Source organism: Mastomys coucha, unplaced genomic scaffold, assembly GCF_008632895.1.
Source record: "Mastomys coucha isolate ucsf_1 unplaced genomic scaffold, UCSF_Mcou_1 pScaffold22, whole genome shotgun sequence".
NCBI classification, from domain to species: Eukaryota; Metazoa; Chordata; class Mammalia; order Rodentia; family Muridae; genus Mastomys; species Mastomys coucha.
In genome coordinates this window covers 194,301,153-194,323,561 of record NW_022196905.1, presented here as the reverse complement: position 1 = coordinate 194,323,561, position 22,409 = coordinate 194,301,153, and the positions used below count along the sequence as shown (strand labels likewise).

The 22,409-nt window shown below is 34.8% G+C and overlaps 1 protein-coding gene across 1 annotated transcript in view; it reads right to left on the bottom strand.

Annotated features, from left to right (window-relative positions):
- Vegfc (vascular endothelial growth factor C) overlaps positions 1-22,409 on the bottom strand; it is a 94,671-nt gene that overhangs the window by 2,751 nt on the left and 69,511 nt on the right. Inside the window, exons 3-6 of the mRNA XM_031339815.1 lie at positions 22,107-22,297; positions 14,320-14,471; positions 3,006-3,112; positions 2,379-2,712 (exon numbers count right to left, since the gene is read on the bottom strand). Of these exons, the coding sequence (XP_031195675.1) occupies positions 2,379-2,712; positions 3,006-3,112; positions 14,320-14,471; positions 22,107-22,297 (784 nt within the window). The remainder of the gene's footprint in view (positions 1-2,378; positions 2,713-3,005; positions 3,113-14,319; positions 14,472-22,106; positions 22,298-22,409) is intronic.

Genomic DNA, 22,409 nt, shown 5'->3' with positions numbered 1-22,409 from the left:
TAAGAAATATTGGAAAGTGAATATTATTCAAAAATATTTTAAATGAGTATTAAGATTCCTGTAAGGTACTCTGTAACAATGCAGGAAGAAAAATGATGTGGTCAACAAAATGCCTTGATTTAGTGAAGTCTCATTATACAGTAACTACAAATGACAGATCTTCATAATTTTAAGTTAAAACGAGAGAACATACTCTTGAGAATCAAAAGATAGGCTCTACTTATTAAGGTACTAGATTAATTAATGATCAACAGTCATGAGGATACTACATTAAAAATAAAAAGGATATGACTTTTTTTTTAGATGTAGAAAGGGCATATTTGGATGGAAAAAGAGATGCAATGAAAGAGAATATTTAATGAGAATCAAGACACCACAATTTCATGTGTAATGAGAAGAGAATAAAACTAGAAAGATGGCAACATTAAAGACTTCTAGACAAATTTGAAGATCTTTATTGGATCCAGCAACCAAGAGGATTAAACACAGAGGCCACTGCCAGGCTAGAGTCCCAGCTTAGAGTAGAGATGGAAAAGTACAGAAAACCCAATCCACATGAAGCAGAATAACCATGAAAAGCAGCAGGATGGCTAAAGTGTACTCAGCATTAAAGTAAGAGAATAGCAAAGCAGATGAAATCTGTAATCTCCATAAGCTGAGAGAAAAGAAAGACAGAGCTAGTGATACTGAAGTAAGCTAAGAAGAGGCATGGTGGCCAGACCAACATTGAGAAATATAACAAAAATATCAAAATCAGAGGTCTTGATTAAACAGTATCATTTTCTGAGATGAGAGATAAATTGAGTCAGTATAGTATGGCTTTGAATCTAAGAGCCTCATTTATTTTTCTTGATATAAAGAAAACAAAGCCATACTGAAAAAAGTGAAAAAAAAAAAAAGATGGAACAGGAGAGATGTCTCAGTGGTCAAGTACTTGCTGCTCTTTCAGAGGACCAAGATCATTACCCAGAATCTACATGTTGACATACAACTGTCTAACTCAAGTTCTAGGGATCTAGTGTCTTCCTCTGGCCTCTGTGGGCACCAGGTACACACATGGTGCACAGATAGACAGACATACATTCAGTCAAAACAACCACAAAGGTAAAGTAAAGTAATATTCCAAAAATGAATCTTGAGTAAATTTTAATGATTTTACTTTTCATCTTTAATTATGAGTGTCTATGCTTGTCTGTGAGTATGTGCAAGTGGGTGACTATAGATGCCAGAAGAGGGTACTTGATCCTGTGGAGCTAAAGTTAAAGGCAGTTATGCGCTGATTGAAGTGGGTGCTGGATACCAAACTCAGGTTCTCTGAAGGAGGAGTATCATGTGTTCTTAACCATTAAGTTATCTCTGCAGTTTTAATAACATCTACCAGCATCTTATTTTATTGTCATAGCTAGCTTCATTCATTGACATGACAAATCTAGAGTCATTTGACAAGAGAGACCCTCACATAAGGAACTGAGTAGATCAGATTAGCCTATGCTCATGTTTGTGAGACATTTTTTAAAATTGCTAATTGATGAAGGACCTGTCCACTGCGGATGATACAATCTCTGGACAGGTGGAGTTTACCCTTGCACGAAGTCTTAGATTAAGCCAGTATGCAGTGTTCCTTCACATGTCCTTTGATTCCTGCCTTCAGTTCCTGTACTGACTTTCCTTGAGAGACTGTAAACTGCAAGCATAATTTCCCAAAGTTGTTTTTGGGTATGGTGTTTTATAACAGCAACAGAAAGCAAGCTAGAATATTTATTTAGTTCCCAAGAGGCATTTAGTGTAAATGTTTCATTTTGGATCAAATTCTACAGGAAATAGTGCTGCCCATTATTTTTAAGCTTTAAAATAAATTATACTCAGAAGTATAGTTCTTGGCAGTTGGAGATATATATTGCTGAATGCATATCTCAAAGAATACATGAACCCTTGAAGAGAGGAGAATTTATAGAGGACTCTCCTTCATTACCCTCTAGAACAAGGATGTAGTTTTGAACTTAGTCTTGTCTTTGTTTGTTTTATTTTGTTTTGTTTTGTTTTGTGCCTTAATGTTCCTGTAGTTAAATCAAGTCTCAAAGACTAAATGTGTTTATGTATTCTTGTAATCCCTGTATTCAGGAAACTAAGGGAGGAGGATGCTAAGTTCTAGGTCAGCCTGGTTATAGATTACAACTATCTCAAAGAAGCCAAATATCTTACAAAAATCTAGTGTCAAGAACAATTAGTATTGAATTGAATAATTATATTTTTTTCTGAGAGTATTTACTGACTTCATTCTAATAAACAGCTTCGGGTCTAGATTGAGTGAACATCTTCAGGTTGATAACATTGCATTTTCCACAAAGGAATCCGAGCTGTTAATGTAGACTTCTTACCTGCATGTTTGATGGTGGAATTTCTTCCCTTTTAGGAAGCACTTTTGTGTGTTTTCTGTACATTCACAGGCACATTTTCCAGGATTCAGGGGTTGATTTCTTGGACACGTTCTTTTACATACACACTGGCATGTGTTCTCATCAAATTCCCTGTTGGCTCCGCATGAATTAGGGGAAAGTTTGTTTTTACAGACGCACTGGCAGGAGTCTCTATCTAGTTCTTTGTGGGGTCCACAGCTGGATTGCCGAAGTGCCCCCTTGCACACACACTGACAGGTGTCTTCATCCAGCTCCTTGTTGGATCCACAGACATCATGGAATCCATTGGTTGAGTCTAGACAAACACAGGACACATTTACTGGAACTTAGTTGGTTCAGGATATGGTAACTAATACATGGATTCAAAAGATCTCCCCTGTTAGTTTTTCAGTAAAGAACTGTGTATAAACATGTCATGTCCCTTTTTATAGAAGTTAAAAATTAACATCAAAAGAATAGAGCACATATACTTGTTGGTCTTTATTTCAAGGAGTGATGAATAGAACATTGTGACAATTTAATATGAAATTAAGTTAATTAAAATATAGATCAGTTATAGATAAGAGTGTTTTTTTTTTATATACTTACCATCCTCCACATTGGAGTAAAAGATAAAATCCTGCTGAGCCAGGCATCGGCACATATAGTTATTCCACACATAGTTTGTTGGACAAGTCTTGTTAGCTGCCTGACACCTTTTGAGGAGACAGAAGAAATAGAAGCTAAACAACAGTGTAACTGGTATAGAGAATGGTCTTTCTTCTTCATGTACATGTTACAAATCAAAATGTCCTTATGGGGAAGCTTTCAATTACATGAGAAGGTGGGAGATGAGTGATCAGTGTCTCCTCTCAGATGACCCCCACCTCACTTGCTGCCAGGTTTTAATCTTGAGGTTTACCTTTGTAAGTTATAAGGTCTTAGATGACTCCAGACTTACTGTTTTAAAGGGAAATAGGCTGCTTTGTACACTGACAGATTGTTTTGACCTACTAAAACAATAGGATTATGCCTTCTATGTTACTCTGTAATTTCCTTTACCAAACAAAATACAAACTTCAGGCAACTCAAGAGGTCATTTAAGAAAGCCCTTCTGCATGACTTTTAGTGGCTGTACAAAATTTCATAAGATAATGTGATTGAACTATTTCTTTGGATAACTATTTAGGTGGTTTTCAGCTTTTGCCTCTCAAATACTACTGCCACTATGGTGACATCCACATACTAACACAAGTATGGTCTTGTATCTGAAGCACAGATCCCATAGATCTAATGATTTTATCAGTGGATAATTTTCCTTTTAAATTCAACCACAAAGATATCTAAGAGCCCCCTTCACTGTGCTTTGTTTTCATGGCCATCTCTTCATTCTCTTCTTTTTACCTACCCTCCTTTTCTTCCTTCCTCTCTACATTCTTTCTATCTTATTTGTCTTAGAAAAAAAATCATGAACAAATGGACTTGATAGGAGATTAAACTACTCCTCAAATGTTCCAATTGTCTTGCCCTTAGCTAACAGGATCTCATTCATGTTAATGACTACAACACTGGACACTTTAGTATGACAGACCCCTCTAGCTCATCTTATTTACTGCTGCTACATCTAGAGTGATCTATTTTTCACATAGCCATTATCATTACTACTACTACTACTGCTGCTGCTACTACTACTACTAAAACTACTACTACTATTATTCTTATTGTTACTTTAAAAATGACATTTAGAAGCTATTGTTTGATATTGATCATGTTCTGTGTCATTAGATTGAATACTATAGGTCTTCTTAAGAGTCACATGCAGATAAGACTCTTCTTAAGAGTCAATGCACACTGTTCTCCTAGATAGTCTGTCCAGGAGGCTTCATGGCTTTTAATATTTTAGCTTACAGAGCATGCATTAACTTTTACTACTTGACTTGTTAAGACACATTGGTGTAGACATCACGAGGAAATATGTACTTAGATATCAGACATTGTTTCTTTCAAACCAATATTGTAAACAACATTAAGTGGTAAAAGAATGCTGAATCAATCCCAAATTGTTACAACACAGAAATCATCTGTGGATACTGTAAAAAGTGCACTGAATGCAAACAAATAGGCCATGATTTGGATGCTACTAAGAAAGTTTACATAGATACAGCCTCAATTGTGATAAGGCACCTTCTTTCCAAAACAGCCTGAGAACTATTATGAAACCACACAAAGATCTTGTCTGGAGTTTTCTTTTGCAGAATGAACAGTTCTGAATTGTGTTTGTTTTAAAGCAGCCCCTCACTATGTAATGTAAGCTGGCCTTGAACTTGTGATCCTACTGCCTCAGCCTCCCCAATATTGGAATCACAGGCATACACCTCTATGCCTATCTTGCAAATACTCATCTTATAACCGTGTCTACCTTCAGTTTGGATATCACCTCTGATGATTTAACAGTGTTTTCCTTTCCAACTGTCTACAGCAGCTCTAAGACACAGTCTATTCATTCTTTTCCATATGGCAGTGAGTCTAAAATGTCCCATATGCTTCATCAAATGGCACCAATTATTTGAACTTTGTTCCCTCTTCCCTTCTTGAAGTCTCCCAAAGTTCATGGCCCATTTAAGTTGTTGAAAGAATCTATTATAGGGCATTTCTTGAATTTAGTTTAATTTTGACTTTTTTCACCTTATTATTTGCTATGTCATGCCAACTATAGTCTCTCATAAGACACACAAACATTCCAGGTGATCACCTAAAGCAACTACATGCTAACAGCAGTAATACTTGCTGTATGGATCATGAAACTGTTTAAGCATCTTAGATGCTATCAAAAATAGTTTTGTTTTTGTACAGACAGTGTAATATATGGTAATTCATCTAAAATAAGCTATGCTTGGGGACTAATTACAATTTACAGTACTTTTTCTTTTAAAATAAAATTAAACAGGCTTACCACATATATTTTCAGGAAGAAATATGTGATCTTAAGCAGGATAAGCAAGTATTTTTAGGCAAAAAGGAAAATCACTGACATCCAAAACCAACAAAAGATAGCAAAGGCTTTCAGTCTGTATGTTTGACTTCATACTAACAAATTCCAGTAAAACATTTGGCCTCCAACAATTTTTATATGAACAGCTGCTTACTTTATCCTGTGTATGTTATATGCCTTTTGCTTTTAATCTTAAATATGTAACATATTTACTTATATGACAATGAGTTAAGACTATGAGAAATATGTGTTCACTGAAGTTCATTCTGTTCTAGATCTTCAGTGTACTATTTCCTTTCTTAATATCTTTGTTTATATGTTTCAGTATTTCATTTGAAAAACAATGAAAACCAAGTATCAATAACAGGACAATATGTTTAAACCTTCCTTGTTCACTTAGTATTTCCAGGAACATGCCACACTGTCCCAATTTTTCATTTATTCCTAAGGGAAAATCTCATCTCAACCTCTTGACTGTAAGGTTGGCCATAAGTCACAGATATCAGGATACGTGGTCTCCATTTGGTGGATGTCTGCGGAGGGTTAGGAGGTGTAGCCTGCTAGAGCAAGTGTCACTTAGGAGTCAGGTATTGAAGTTTCAAAAGACTGATGCCATTTTGTGTTGGTTTTCTGATTCCTTCATATGGATAAAGCTCTCAGCTACTGCTCCAGCACCATGCCTGCCTTCCTGTTTCCAAGATCCCTGTCATGATGGTAATGGACTATTTTCCCTCTGGTACTATATGCTCTCAAATAAACTATATGCTCTTTTATAAGTTGTCTTGGTTATGATATTTTATTACAACAATAAAAAAGTAATTAATCTAGTCATTATTTTATATTATAATTTAATCATGAGTATATATTGTTCATGATAGATTTAGATAGTATTTATCAATCTTCTAAACCAATATCATTAATTTTGTATGTATACTCTATCCAAACTTTGGTATCCTACAAGAAAATACCTTGATTGTTTTTCTACATGTGGTAATTATCCTTCTATATGTTGGTTATAGGTGGGCATATACTGTCATGTTGACAATAGAAAACATTTCTTTTTCATTTTTGCAATATGTAATTTATCCTACCTTTGCCTCGTGCAGTGTTTTTCTTGGTTGTTTATAGGTCATATGTGGAACATGAAATCAATTAAAGAGTTAAAAATCCACATTTGAAGCCCAATATGTGAGGCACATGAGATTAATTCCAGTATCCAGAGATTCTCAGGCTGATGGATCAGGAATTCAGAGGTCACCTCCCTGGGCTAGATAATTGGTTTGGACTAGTCTGTGCTAGATGAGAAAGCTTCTCACTCAAATCAAATCAAACCAAACCAAATCAAAACCAAAGCCATACATTTCCTAATGTAGTGGAATGACATGTAATAACATAGTCTATCAGTGGATTAAGTAAAGATGGATTTCTACAACTTCCTTTCAGTTACACACACACACACACACATACACACACACACAAACACTAATGTGCACACATAAAATCTAAGACATAGGTGCCCTTTTCCACTTTTGGTATGTATATATTTGGTTGCAGTTACCTTTTAAATTGTAGTATAAAAATTTGACAGAACAAAGATCTAAGGTATTTAAATTTCAGAGTGATCGGAATCATCTCAGTTTCAAGTCCCCCTTATACTGGAGAATGGAGGACTTCCCCTTCAGAGGAACATGGTGAGATTTGTGCTGGTGTTTAAGTAGGCAGGCAGATCTCTACCCTAAATTAGTAAAAAAAATAAAACAATTTTCTGCCTTTTACATAGATAGAAAAATAGTTTGCTTCTTTATGTCACAATATTTTCAAAAATACAAATTTAATTATATGAATTCTATATGTAGAAATAAATATATGGGAATTTATTTCAGGAATGTTATATAACCATCCAAATATGTATTTTTAAAGTAGGAGATAAAGAGTTTATATAATCTGCCTGCACTATGTCTTTCCTCTTTCACTGTATTTGTGTTGAACAAAAATACATTTTGGAAACATTTTCAATTATACCTGCATCAGCTTTGACAACACAAATATTGCAGCAGTTACTAATGCTTTGCTTAAAGGGAACTAAATATTTTGAATTGTAATAGTCTTAAAACACAATTCAAATATTAAGAATAAATGAGAATTTTCCCACAATAAGAATATATTACTCACCATAAAACATATTTTAATGTTGAAATCTGAAATTATGTGAGATATTATTGAATTACAGAAACCAATATTCAAATAAATTTAGCTTTATAGTGTCTGAATGATGTCCCCTGCTCAGATGTAAGACCATTGTAAAGAAAACAGGTAGGAAACAGAATTTCCAAATATTATTATATTATAATGAAGGAAGTGCTGACAGATTAGATTAAGGGATTAGCACAATGTACTTATTACCATTGTGCTTTAAATCAAGGCACTTTAATGCTGCTGAAAATGATATTTGAAAGGAATAATTAATGTGCATTTAGAGAGATTTTTATAAATAGGACATTTCATGAGATACATTTGCAAAACACATTATTTGAAGCATATGTTTTCTAGAAGGCATGAATAATTCTTAATGTTGATCTATGCTAGTGACCATGTGATAAACTTTCTTATGCTCTCCAAGTAGAACTTGGAATTTTTATGAAAGATAAAAGTTGCCTTTACAGGAATAAGTTCATTATTTGAAAACTTCACTAGACAGATTTGCTAGCCATTGATTTTGCTATTTGAAATCAGAAATCATGAGTTTAAGCATCTATTTTCTCACTGGGGAAAAATGATCTATTCAATGATAAAGTCAATTTAATTAGTCCATTTACATCTCTGAAATTCTAAATGTTGGGTAATAATTTCTAGTTCTTCTACTTTAAATATTGTGGCATGCTTTCTCATGTACTCTGTACTTGAAACTTATTTTCTCTATATTTTGGCACTGGGATTTTATATTCTTAGATATTTCTTGACTCCCCAAATATACACTGAATGAACTAAAACTCACCACTATTATGTGGCATTTGATAGAAATAAATTGATGTGTTATGACTCTTTCAAAGAACTATAATCATTGTAACAAATTTACTTTATAAATTAATCTTATTTTTTGTGCAGGTTTTTAAAGAATATTTGACAAAATTTCATATTCTTAGTTACAAAATGATGTTTTTGAAATGTGCAAAACCCTAACCCTATTTCTTGATATGCCAAGAAAGTAAATAAAGGCTTCAACTCTGTAAAACTATATTATGGAAGAATATCGACCCTGATATTTCTTTTTAAAGTGTTGTTGTCTGAATAGCAGCTGGAAGGATTGCTGTACTTTGGTGATGTAAAGACTGCAGAACTCTGGGTAAAATCCTCCACTAGTTTTGTTCCAAATACATTTTAAATATTTTTTTATCTTGCCATCATTCATTTGTCACCCGGATACACTTTTATGTTTATATAGACATGCATTCAGTTATAGTTTTCCTATAGTGCTTACCAATCAATAAAAAGTAATAAAACCTTTCACTCTGGGGGCACAGATGAGTGGTAGAGTGTTTGGTACTGTATGTGAGACTATGGGTTCACTTCCTACCCATACACACATACACACACACACACACACACACACACACACACTCATGTCACATATATGCAAAATGCCCTTGTATTCAATGTTATAATGTAATTTTCCTCACCTAATATAGTAAGAAATAATGCATCTTAAGACCTTGAAATTTAAAATATCAAGGACTATTTAATATACATACATCTAAATAACATGTATATGCTTATTTGTCTGTATTGAATTTTGTTGATTCACAAAAGTTCCTAACCTTGTGTATTTGTGCCAGTCCTTGTCTATGTTCTGTTGGTCTGTGTACAGGAAGAAGAGAAGTCAGAGCCAAAGTTTGTTCATTTGTCAAAGAAAAAGAACATAGATAAGTGTAATGGATGGAAAGTCTATGCATGTAATAAATTTGGCAAACAGTATTTGAAAGAATAAGTAAGTATGTGCATTAGTTTGAAAGTAAATTGATAATATCGAATATTTTTCTTTTTCTATAATTCCAAACAACTGTTCTAAAGCATTAGCATGCTACAAAAAGCTGCCTTGCCCACTACTTGGTATGAAGCAGTCATTCCACATGGTCATGAACTACTTAACTGACCACGTGGTGCTTGATGTGTGAAGTGTATGGTCAGGAGAAGAGGAACCAGAGTGAGTAAAGTAGGTGGAGTGATATTAAGGCTGGCGAGTCATTTATTTGTAGAGGGGTTACCGGAGTTTTAGTAGGATACAACGATAAAAATTATCATATCACTGTCAGATTTTATTTCCACATTTATTTCAAATTATTTGAATTAAGCCAGAGAATAAAGTATCAGAAATTGGGCCAGAATGTGCTTCAAAAAAGCCTCTGGTATTATAAGTATTGTCACAGCAACACTTCACTACAGAAACCTAAACCCAAACCAAGTGGCCACAACAAAACTCATTAAAGGGAACTAGAGGGTTGATGTGACTGCAGAATAACCCAGCGATGTCAGAAGTACAAGAGAAGGAAATGAGGAGATAGAACATGGCACTTCAAGGGCAGTAGAACTCTCCTATGGGATACTGCGATTGCAGACACATGTCATTGTTCAATGTCCAAATTCTCTAGAGTGTACTACAAGGAGTACTCTGATGTAGCCTATGGAATTTTGTTAATTATAATACTAGTTCATAAATGAAAACAAATATACTCCATCTTCTTTGTATCTTTCCCTCCAAAAGGAATGACACAGGTCAACAAGGTTAAAAAAATACTTATTGTCCATTCCATGAGAAAGAAAATATGCCAAATGTTTTGATTGTGTTGAAACTTGTCTCGTCATTTTTTCTGTACACAAAACTTTCTATGCTACCTTAATCCATTAAAACAAAAGAAACAAATCTCTCAAAACTCCTGTTTGATGTTGTAAAAGCACAACCTAGTCTTTTGAATTTACCACTAATTTTCTTTTCTGCTGTGAAAATTACATGCATAATGTCAATGAGACACATGAAGTGGTAGACTACTCAGTTATTTTCACGGTGTTGTTCTTGCTTCTTGTAAACAAGCAAGTCACAGAACTACTGTGATGTCAAAGACAATCTTCCATAAATCAGACCATCGAGCTACTCCATGATACCTTGTTAGAAAAAAAATATTGCTTCAGGGTTTAAACAATGATTCTCTTGACTGACATTCATTGAAAAGCTCATTCATGCCAACAGGTCCTCAACTGAGCATGATTATATATATATATGCACACACACACACACACACATACATATATGTCCTTACATATATATAAAACAAACATACATATGTACAACATACATACACATAAATATATGTACAAACATATGTGTATGAATTCTATATCTACATATGTGTATATAAACAGTCTATCTATACACACATAGAGAGACCATTGAAGAAATATTGAGCAGATACACTCACTAAGATTTCAAAAAATCATGACATGTGCTCATAGGGATTTTAAATTTGCAAAGAGGATATCTTTAGGACATCTTAAACTATATGCTTATGAATGCTGAAAAAAATTCTTTCTGATCAGATGGTTGAGGGAATGATTGGGGGCTGTGAAGAGGATAGGAATGCCACAGGAAGACCAACAGAGTCAATTAACCTGGACCTCTGGGGATGCTCAAAGAATGAACCACCAAGCCAAAGAACTTACAAGGCTGGATCTAGCTCCCCTGGTACATATACAGCAGATAAGCAGCTCAGTCTCTTGTGGGTTCCCCAACAATTGGAGTGGGGTTTGTCTCTAAAGATAATGCCTGACTGTAAAATACATTCTCTTTTCTGGGCTCCGTTGTCCGGCCTAAGTGGGAGAGGATGCCTCTAGTCCTGCAGGGACTTGATGTACCAGAGTGGAGAGATATATAGTAAAGGAGAGACTCCATCCTCTCAGAGGAAAGGGGCTGGAGGGAGGGGCTGTGTGAAGGAATGGGAGACAGCAATCATGATGTAAAGTGAATAAATAATAAAAAATAAAAACAAAAAATATTGTTAAAAGATTATGTCATGATTTAATGGGAATATCATATTTCTACTGTCTTATAAATATTAATAAATTACTTTTTATGGTCATCTGCTCATTTATATTTCAAAAATGGAACAATGTATGATCTTCAAACTTAAAGGGAAATTGGGCAATTAAAACTGGAAAAAGAAAATGCCGTGACTTTTGAGCATTTAAGTCATTGGATTGAGGCTCTATTACAGATTAATGGTCTAAAGATTCTGAGTTTTCACGTCTTTAAGTTAAAGATTGCCTGGGACATGTGCCTGCTCCTCTCCTCAGCAAAGATAAGAGTCTTCACAATAATGAAACTCTCCCCTTATTACCATTGAATACATTTTATGGCAATGTCAGTAAACAAATAAAAGATGAACTATCACCTACGCTAGAATTTTCTATTCTTACCACCCTACCCCTCTTATCATTGTTTTCAACTTGACACTACTCCAAAGACTGACATAATGTCATAATCATTTTCAAATCATCAGACATTTTTGGATGTATCAAGTGTAGTTAAAGATGCTTTGACTATGGCTTTTACGCCATTTCTTTATCTATAAAAACTTTCTGTTCTAGCATCAAATCTTTATACGAACATAAGGATCTCTAGTCTGGTGCTCACTGCTTGAAAATCACAATCTAATCTTTTTATTATTTAATGTACTATTGATTTAATGCATTGAAATCTGATTGACTCATCACATCCATTGCCACTAGACTGTTCAATTTCATTACATCTTCATGGATACTGAAGACATCAACCAATTAACCAACCAGTAAATTCAGCACCCTTAGCTTTAAAATACTTGCGTCTCCATATAATGTTCTTCTCTAAGTGTGTCTCTTCCTCTACACTTCCTTGATTATACACTTCTCTTTATATTTTGTAGTACGTTGATGTGCCTGTAGTATATTATCATATAAAAACATAATCAGTAAATAATTTAATAAATATAGAAGTTATGGAATAAACAAATTAGACGTGCATGTAATAACCTAATTACATCTCTGAGGCATATTGTCCAGAGCTAAAAAGAAACGCAAAACATTCCTGACTGTGGTATTTTGATGAGGAAAATGCAAGGTAAGGACCTTAATCTGAGGTCTGAGAAATGGATGTGACCTTAGAAAGGCAGAAAAGAAGTAGAAGTCACTTTGAGCTAATGCCATAATAGAAACAAGAGTCAGAACAGGAAATTAACTTGTGACCAGGGATTTAGACTTTGTAAAACAAAGACATGGAGAATAAGGACAAGGAGGATGACAAAAAAAAGTTGAGGAATATGTGCTCAATTCTTTAAGCAATTGATAAGCACTCTTCTTGGATGAATCTAATTGTGTCTTTTAAGGCTTACAATAGTGAACAGGAATAAGAGAAAGAGGTAATACTAAGAGACTGGCTTGACACTGATATGTTAAATCAGACGTACACAAAGATTGAAGTAGATGAACATAATTCTAGGTAATTATATGTAAGTTGAAATAATTATTGCTCTCTTCTCCCAAATGACCAATGTACTTATGTGGGATAAAAGAAGAAATAATTAGCCATACCTGCAATTTCAGAGTCTGAAGAGAATATAGGAACTCTGTGATATGAAAAGCAGAGAAATAGAAAAAAATTGAACTTGTCTTTGGATTTGACATATAGCTAATCAAATCTCATGGAAGTATAAGAGAAGTGTAGAAAACTTACTAGAAACCAAGAATATGTTCAGATCTTCAAATGAAATTTGGGGAGGCACGAACACAAAGATGATACCTACAGTTCTCAGAGTGGATGCTCTGCCTAAGGAAAGAGGTTCTAGAAAATGAACAGCACTCCGAGGGCTGCATGAATGAGACAACATATAGGACCCACTCTTCAATTAAGGTGCATGCTTTGCTTCAAGCAGCTCCATGTTTTCTTCACATATATCTATGAGACTTTTTCCTCTTCATGCCAAGGAGGACAGTTTTGGGTTAATATTTAAGCTGTCATTGAGTTCTCTAAAATGCCTTAAGAACTCAATGGCCACTTGTCTGCCAGGTTAAGTTGAGCAGCATGAAAAGACCCCATGGGAAGCCCGCCATTATGAAACATTTACTGCCAAGGCTCCTAAGCTGAAACGGTTTCTTAAATTTTCTATCCTATATACTGTCCATCTACTTATGCTGTCCATCTTATGCTGTTGCAATAAGTTCTGGAAGTATGCTTGATTCTATTTGATTTTTAAACATGCTGAGCTGCAACTTGGTTTTGGGGTTCAAAGTTCCTAAGACCCAAATCACAATGAAAATTATTCTAATATAAGTTATTCAGAGTGTCCAAATTAATGCTCTGTCATTCCCTCTAATCAAATGCTACTGTTTGCTAATCTAAAATGAAGCCAGGAAGACAATGTGAATGTTAATTCAAGTAATATTAAGAGAAATTTCAAGTAATTAAGATTTCAATAGTCACACTGTTAAAATAAGAAGTAAGGAGATATATTTCAACTCTATCTTATATATCATCATAATATGTATGGTTAATTTTTGTTTTAGACTTAAGTCATTAAGGTTTAAAATTTTATGCTTTATAATCACTTGTAAGGGAATATTCAATTTCATAGATGTTAAATCTTTGTGACTACTTAATTAGTTGTATGAAGAGTGGTAGGTTGTGCACCATTCTTTAGAACATCCTTTTATATTGTGAACTACCCCAACTACGCAACAGGTAGCTCATTCAGTATAATTCAACTTTTATTGTATAATATCTTGTGTTTTGTATTCCATGAGAAATAAAACCGTCTTTTACAAAACTTCCTTCAATAAAGTTTTGTTTATTGGAAGACAGTGTTATATTAGGAGGAGATGTAGAAGAAAATAGAGTTAATTCATACTCACTGTGGTGATGTCGCTGGCAGAGAACGTCTAATAATTGAATGAGCTTGTCTGTAAACATCCAGTTTAGACATGCACCGGCAGGAAGTGTGATTGGCAAAACTGATTGTGACCGGTTTGGGGCCTTGAGAGAGAGGCACTGTAATTTCAAACAACTACAAGGGACAAAAAGAAGAAAAGTATTATATAGATGCTAAGGAGGACTTTTATTGTAAATGTTGGGGTCCAAAAGAGTGAAGGGGATCAGCTTTCTATGACTTAGTACTGTGTAATATAGGCAGAGGATTAATGCTTTTCCAATAATAACAAAGTAAAAAGTGGTTTGCTTCCAAACAGTATGTTCCATTAGAATAATAAATAGTTCAGATGGTTACATCACATCACTAGTTATGAATCATATTCAAGGTAGGATGAGAAACTAATGATATGGAACAAAGCAGTGACAGGCCACTGTGTTCAAGGAAAGGATTATTTCAGAATCTCAGATTACTCAGTATCAGGGTCTTAAAGCCCACAAATTTAAAACATGACACAAATGATCTGAGGTATTTATCTTTCTGACTAATGAGTGAAGCTATTGGCCACACCATCTACAAAAGGTCAGTTAAGTTCTATTTTATGTAAACTGAACCTATTTCCTAAGGTATATAGTTTTCTTTAATAATTAGTTAACTAAAGATAATATAATAACACTTGTTATTTCAAGGAATTGCTATGAAAATTGTATATAACATTATAGTGGGTATGAAGATATATATAGTTTGCTATAGATATGTTAGTATTTGCATAAATTCTCAAGGCTATATTTTTCATAGACAATATATGATTACAATATAACCATAATGGTGATTTTGAGTTCTTCTCTGAGCATACATTTGCTTATGTTGCTGGCATAAAATTTCTGATTTAATGAAATGACTGACATCTTTATCTGTAAATAGCTTTTTTTATGAAAGAATTTTGCAAGTCTACATATGCTACAGCTTTTTTATTTTATATGCCATGGCCCAAACCTACAACAGTAGCAAAAATATAGAAGATGTGTAAGTTGTGCATAACAGGAGGACTTTAAATATATTTATAACTCGTTTCTATATTTTTTTGTTGTGTTGGGAATACAGCTTGGGCTCTTGCACATGATCTAACACTAAACTAAGCTTCACTTCTTAGTTTTGTTTTCGTAATTTAACTTTCATACAGTGTAAATGATAGCAAGACAGAGAAGTCAGTAAATGAAGTCTATTAGTGCTTATACAATGAACAGTTAAATGTTTGTGTCTAGAACTGGAGGAGAGTTATATAAGGGCTGTCAGTATCAAAACTGTGAATAAAATCATGGATTTTATTCTGTGATTTAGTGAGATTATAGAGAATGAAAAGAGAATGTATGTAACAAAGAAACCTGGGGGACATTAACATTCATAGAGAAGCCAAATGAACTAGAAGATCAACTTCTCATGGGGAAGGCCAGGAGTGTACATACAATGGAAAAAAATCTGCTTAAACTATTTTTTTCTTGTTCAGATCTTCAATAATGATTTATTCAGTATCTATATGCTCTATAAAGTCCTTGCTGGGATTCCAAGATGGTAATTATCAATAATGATGCTCCCTCATATGCAGCTCATGGATACCAATAATATCAGTGAGAGTGAATGCACACATCTGTGAGCATGCACTGATGCACACACATGTGTACATGCCCCTGTGCCCACACAGATGAACATACAATGGTGATAGATAGATACTATATGAGAATTTTCAAGGTACCAGAGAGTTTCTAAAAAAGTGCTTTTAAGAAATTAGTAACCACAATATAACTTTCATATGAAATTGTCTCTGGTTACTTCATGACATCTGAACAATACGCTTAACTACAATCCTCTGTCAATAAAGTCATGGCTGTATAAACATATTGATTCTTGGGATAGCAAGTGGATTATATCATGCTTTAATACTATATACTTTGCTGTCAGACTAATTTGCATTTTAATCTGCACATAGTAGTATTTTTTTTATTCACTTACATTCAAAGTACAAAATTCAGGCATGGTGTGCAGAATTAAACAATGGTCCCTATCTAGCGTACCTGATCAGTAAGTACTAAGAGATACCACAGTTTACTTAATATTACAATTAACTGCAGTCTGATATTTACTAAAACTCTCATATGCCATAAAGAAAGTATTTCTAGCATAACCTATAATATTAATCTATATTTGACTTAATATTTAAGTGGTAATAGTATTACTTATGAACTCTAATATTATATATGTTTACATGCTTTGTTTTGGCTTTGGAACACATTGAAAATGGTATACATATAAAGAAAGCATTTTTAAAAGTTTGGGAATTCAAAATCACCTGATTTAATATTCTCTGAAAGTGTGCTAAAGAAAGCGAAACAGGAAATATTTCTGACCTTAGGTTCCCTGTTGTTATCTACTGGCATTCTTTAGTAAGAATATGTAATGGTCATTTCTCACCAACAAGAATGGACTTCTAATAACATGTACTTTGGAACAATAGTGTTTACCCAGCATAGCAACTGCTGCACATCAACAGTTCAATCTCCATACATCTTAAAGGCTGGTCAAGAGAGAAGTGCAGAGCTTCCTCGTTGGGAATATCCTGAAGTACAATTTATTCCCAAATCCACCAGGAATGTTGTGGGATACAAATATGTTCCTAGAATGAGACTTTTAAAACATCTTCATATCTAAAATAGAATTCTCTTTTCTTCTAATTATCCTAACTTTGAGAACATTCAACATAAAAAAAAAAAGTTGTGATTGGAAGGTATAAAAGCAATAATTCCTAAAAATGAGAAGAGGTAAAAATTCAAAGCTCATGTCAGCAATTAAACTTAGTGTTCTGGCCACACACCCACAGCTGTTTAGAGCCTTTAGAACTCAGATTGGATCTAGAATGAAAAGCAGATAGAAGAGTCTTGACACCCAGCTCTGAACTCACTGTAACAGACTGTGATGCATGAATCTCACACCACATTACAAATAGGTGAAAACCTCAAGTCAGGAGTTTTCAGGGTCCTCAATAAAATTCTTAACATCAACAATATTTTTATTTGACCAAAAGCAATGTTTTTTTTTCCACAAATCTATTTGTTATTTTCTTCAGGAAAATGCTATTATTGCATAACTTTCTGCTACCTCTTCCTAGTCATCCACATCTCAAGGTAAAACCTGTTTTCTAGCAACTGTACTTGCCAAATATTAATTTGTTAAAGATACAACACAAATCACATTCTATTTAAAAATATATGAATACATATGAGTGGAATAAATTTATCTTTGATGCCCCTATAGCATTCTGGAAGAAATATTTCTAACTACAGTACAAATAATACAGAATACTTGTACTATAAAGATTCATATTCTACTGAGGCACAAATGTATTATGTTGTAAAAATATTAAGATATGTTGTATTCAAATATAAAGAATATATATGTTTATATAATTTCTATAAACATAAGAAATATTTCTTTTTGAGAAAAAATAAAGAATTTTAAATAATGTTCAAAATTACTTCCTGAAGCTAGGCTAGCATCTCTTGCCTAGTGCTAAAGACTATTAAAAAAAAATGTTCCATTTCTTGGGAGCAAAGCTCAGTCCTCCCAATGGTCCTGGTCACCACTTATTCATTCTTATCCTTATGATGACATTTGCAGGTAAATGGGAACATTCAAGGAACTTCTGACTTCACACGTGTATTTTTAAACAGACAGACACCTTTCTTTTGGTTCATCTCTCATCAGCAAATAGCTTACTTCCTGTAAGATTTGCTTTAGCTTTAGATGTGATCTCCTGAATATACAACTTCACATAAGAAAATACACTCAGGGCATGTTCATGCAAGAGACTTAGGTGGCATTCAATCTATATGCTTCTAGGCGTTCAAGGGGGAGCCCGCTGAAGCAGTTGCTATTGATTACTTCAGTTTGGAATGCTCAGCCCATGTGGTTTCACTTTGCAACTAGAAACTGGCTTTCGTGTGCATTCTGATAACCTGCCCTTCATAGAGACCCATAAAAAAATTTCTATGAAGTTTCCATTTTAAATATCAACAATTGGAGCATAACGCTAGAAATGCTGGTGTTGCTAAAGTTTATATACTCAGACTGGTGAAGTTGGTTGCTAAAATATGTGTGTGAATCTTTAACAACAACAACAAAAAAGCTTGGGTTCCCTCCTTTTACTTTAAAGATACTTTTAGCAGTAAGAAATGTATATTTTTATTTGAAAGATATTTTCACACATTCCCGTGCATACATTGGAAAGACATCTTTTTTATAAATATAGGAGAAAGTTATTAAGTAGAAGGTTTAACAAACTGTATTAGTAAAATGAGAAATACAACTGAACACTTCCTTCCTGCCTTTGGGAGTTTCATGCTTTAGTCACTTGGCATGTCAAAGTCCATCAATGCACTTCCATAAACCTGTAGGCTTCTCATTGATAACACCTACATTGCTTTTAATAACGCGATGAGAATTAATTGTATTTTACACCTTTAGTTTTAATTATGTGTATGTATGCAAAGGAGGGCCGAGGGATTAGGCATGTACACTGAGTGCAGGTACCTGCAGAGACTAGGGCAGTTTGATCCCCTGAAGCTGGAGTCACAGACGTTTGTGACCCATCAGATTTAGTGCTGGGAATCGAAGTTGGGTCCTGTACAAAATTGGTACTCTTAACCTCTTAACCCAAATACTAATTCCCTTGGCTACATACTAAATTCTATTGGGCAGAATGTATATGTCACTACTTACTGTAAAACAACACTAAGTTCCACTCATTTAACTGAGTTTAAGTTAAAGTTTTTCTTTTAGTCTAAACAAAAACGAACAACCAACCAACCAATCAAACAAACAAACAAACAAACAAACAAAAAAAAACCAAGAAGATCCTTTTGATGGAAAGGAGGGCATGGTTTTACAAAATGAAAGGAAGTAGTGGCTGATACAAATAATGAATGCTGGTTTTACCTTGGCATTTGATTTTCTCTTCTGATAAATACAGCTGCTATTTGTAAGCATAATCCGCTTCCTTTGACAGTACAACTATAACGTGATGCTTTCTCCCAAATTAAAAGCGAAGACCCAGCCACTTCACTATTATTCTGTGCCCAGCATCATTCTAGCATTCGCATCTTTTAGTGCTTTCAAAATCTGCACACTCCAAACTCAACCTCTGATCTTGAAGTCATTTCCTTTCACTGAAGCCCTCATTCTACTCAGTGTCACGTGTTGACCACAGACCAAGTATAGCAAGAAGAATTCTTTAGGTTAATAAACAAACAATGTTTGCATGCTTGGAATTTAGAGCCCAAAGAATAAAAATTAATAGGTAAAAATAAAAACAATGTCATGGGAATGTGGAAATAGCTTCCATGAGTAACCAACTCTGAGGATGACCAGGATGCCACTGGGTAAGTGGAGACTGCGTTCACCACTGCAGGTGAACAGCTACTTAATCCAAGAGTCACAGAATCTTAATAGCAGGGAGAAGCCGCTTTTGCAGGTGAAAACAATGACAAATGGAAGCTGAAAGGAGACTGTAGACGGTCCTGGGAAATTGTGTCTTAAGGAATGGAACAATGAAAAGTATTCAGCTTAGTGTCTTTGTACAAATCAGACTTCATGCTTTTTTTTTTCCTCTTGGATATCTCATTCAGCAAACATAAGCTTATCAGTATGCTGATCCACACTCAAGAACACAATGCTACTGAAAAGAGTTCATATCATTACAAAATATTGCAAGTATGTTGGAAGGAACTAAGTATGGATATGGGACAGCATCTATTAGATTCCTGGTGAAAGATAAATGTGGCTACTACAGAGTGAAGACATAGTTTGGGTTCCAGAGACACTTGGAAGTTAGTGGAACCATTGATTGAACTTTTAGTTAGAAGAATACTTGGCTTGGCCAAACTGATGACAGGGTAACTTAATAAAAGACAGAAAAGCAAGAGAGGATGAGATTTCACTCGGTTGCTTCTCAGACAGGAATAGGCATACCGACTGCCTTCCTAGGAGAAGGCTGGAGTCACAATTTTAAAGTAGGTATTATGAAAATCAGGAAAGAGATGGAATGGAAAACAATGAAAAATAAAGACAGTAGATGAGAAGTCATGAGGTGCAGCTGGAGAAGTGGGGTCTCCACACAAATGGTAGCTGTCCCCTGAAGTTTCTTTAGGCCGCAGTGTTTCCACTGGCATAGAATGTTAAGACACTTGCTTCAGCTTCCCTCCTCCACAGCTCTTCCTGTTCTCAGGCTTACACCAGCAAGCTACTGTAAACAATACATGTCTAATACTCTCATTCTCCTCCTTAAGGGATGCTCACTGATGCCTCATTGCTTTTAGAATAAGACTAGAGTGGTCATCAAGGCCTAATTAATTTCCCAGTAACTTACCCTTCCGCATATTCTGATATCCTGTCTTTTGTCCTTTTTTTGTATGTCCAACTTTCTTGGTTCTCTTCAATTCTTAGGGATTACCTACTCCTCTCTGCTCTAATGCCTTCACATATACCCTTTAGTTAGTCTTAATGGTTAATTTTTTTTTTCAAGACAAGGTTTCTCTGTATGTGCTGGCTGTCCTGGAACTCTGTAGACCAGGCTGGCCTCAAACTCAGAAATCCACCTGCCTCTGCCTCCCAAATGCTGGGATTAAGGGCACGTGCAACCACCACCCGGCTATGATTAATTTTTAACAGGATAGACTGGCATATTAATTGAGGGAATTGTCTTAATTTCCATAGTCATTGACATTATAGTAAATTAAGACAAGGTCTAGCTGATATTGTTGATCAGTTGATATTGTGGATCAGCAAAAGCAATTAAACTATCATTTTGAAAAAAAATTTACCTTGAACAAATCAAATCAGAGTTTAAATTTTTTTCTTTTTCCTTTACAGCACAGAACATGATTGTTTAACTTTGAGTACATATTTTTGCTACATTTCTACAACCACAGGGTTTAAACATTTAAAAGGTTTGATTGGTGAAATGAAAATGGTTATTCCATGGTGTGTGTACGTGTGCGTGTGTCTGTCTGTCTGTCTGTCTCTGTGTTTCTGAGTATGTGTGTGTGTGTGTGTGTGTGTGTGTGTTAATGTGTGTGGGAGTGTAAGTGCATGTACTTATGAAAGCCAGAGGTCAACCTCGGGTTAGAAGCCATCTACTTGGTTACTCTCACTGAGGCTTACTTACTGGATTAGACTGGCTGGCCACTGAGCCTATCTCTGATTCCTTAGCACAGATCACTGGACAGTACATTGGTACTAGAGACTGAACTCAGCCTTGGGCTTAAAAGTTAAAGACTTTAACAACCAAGTAATTTTACTAGTTTCTATTGGTGAATATTCTTGAAGTTCACCACAAATACAGCTATGAATGCGTGTACACATAGTACATATAGACATTATATATATGTATATAGATAGATATGTATATATATTCTTTATGCTGTATATGCTATCAATTATATATATATATGTATATATAATTAAACTATGCCATGCATATTTATTGTTTCTTTACTATGCTTTGACCCTATTATATGAACAGAGTTTATAATGCATTAATTTCTTTGTGAAACTGTAGCATCAAAAACCACAACATCATCGAAACATTTACTTCATTCCCCAATGAAAATAAAAGAACCTGTGGCTTGAGTTAAGCCACTACAGTGGGACCAATCCTCTAAGTGCCCCCTCCTCTGATCACTCAAAGGGCTCTAAGGCAAGACTAAGACACGGAATACCTACCGTCTTGCTGAGGTAACCTGTGCTGGTGTTCATGCATTGCAGCCCCTCACTGTTGCAGCAACCCCCACATCTGTAGACGGACACACATGGAGGTTTAAAGAAGGTGTTTGTGGCTGCTCCAAACTCCTTCCCCACATCTATACACACCTCACGTGGCATGCATTGAGTCTTTCTCCACTCATTATCAATACCTGTCGAGTCACAGGGAAGTGAATTAAGTTACACAGAAGCCACCAAGAGAGATCCAGAGCCTACAGCATTTGTCATTTACTCATATTTGACTTCAGATCTTAAGATTTTTGT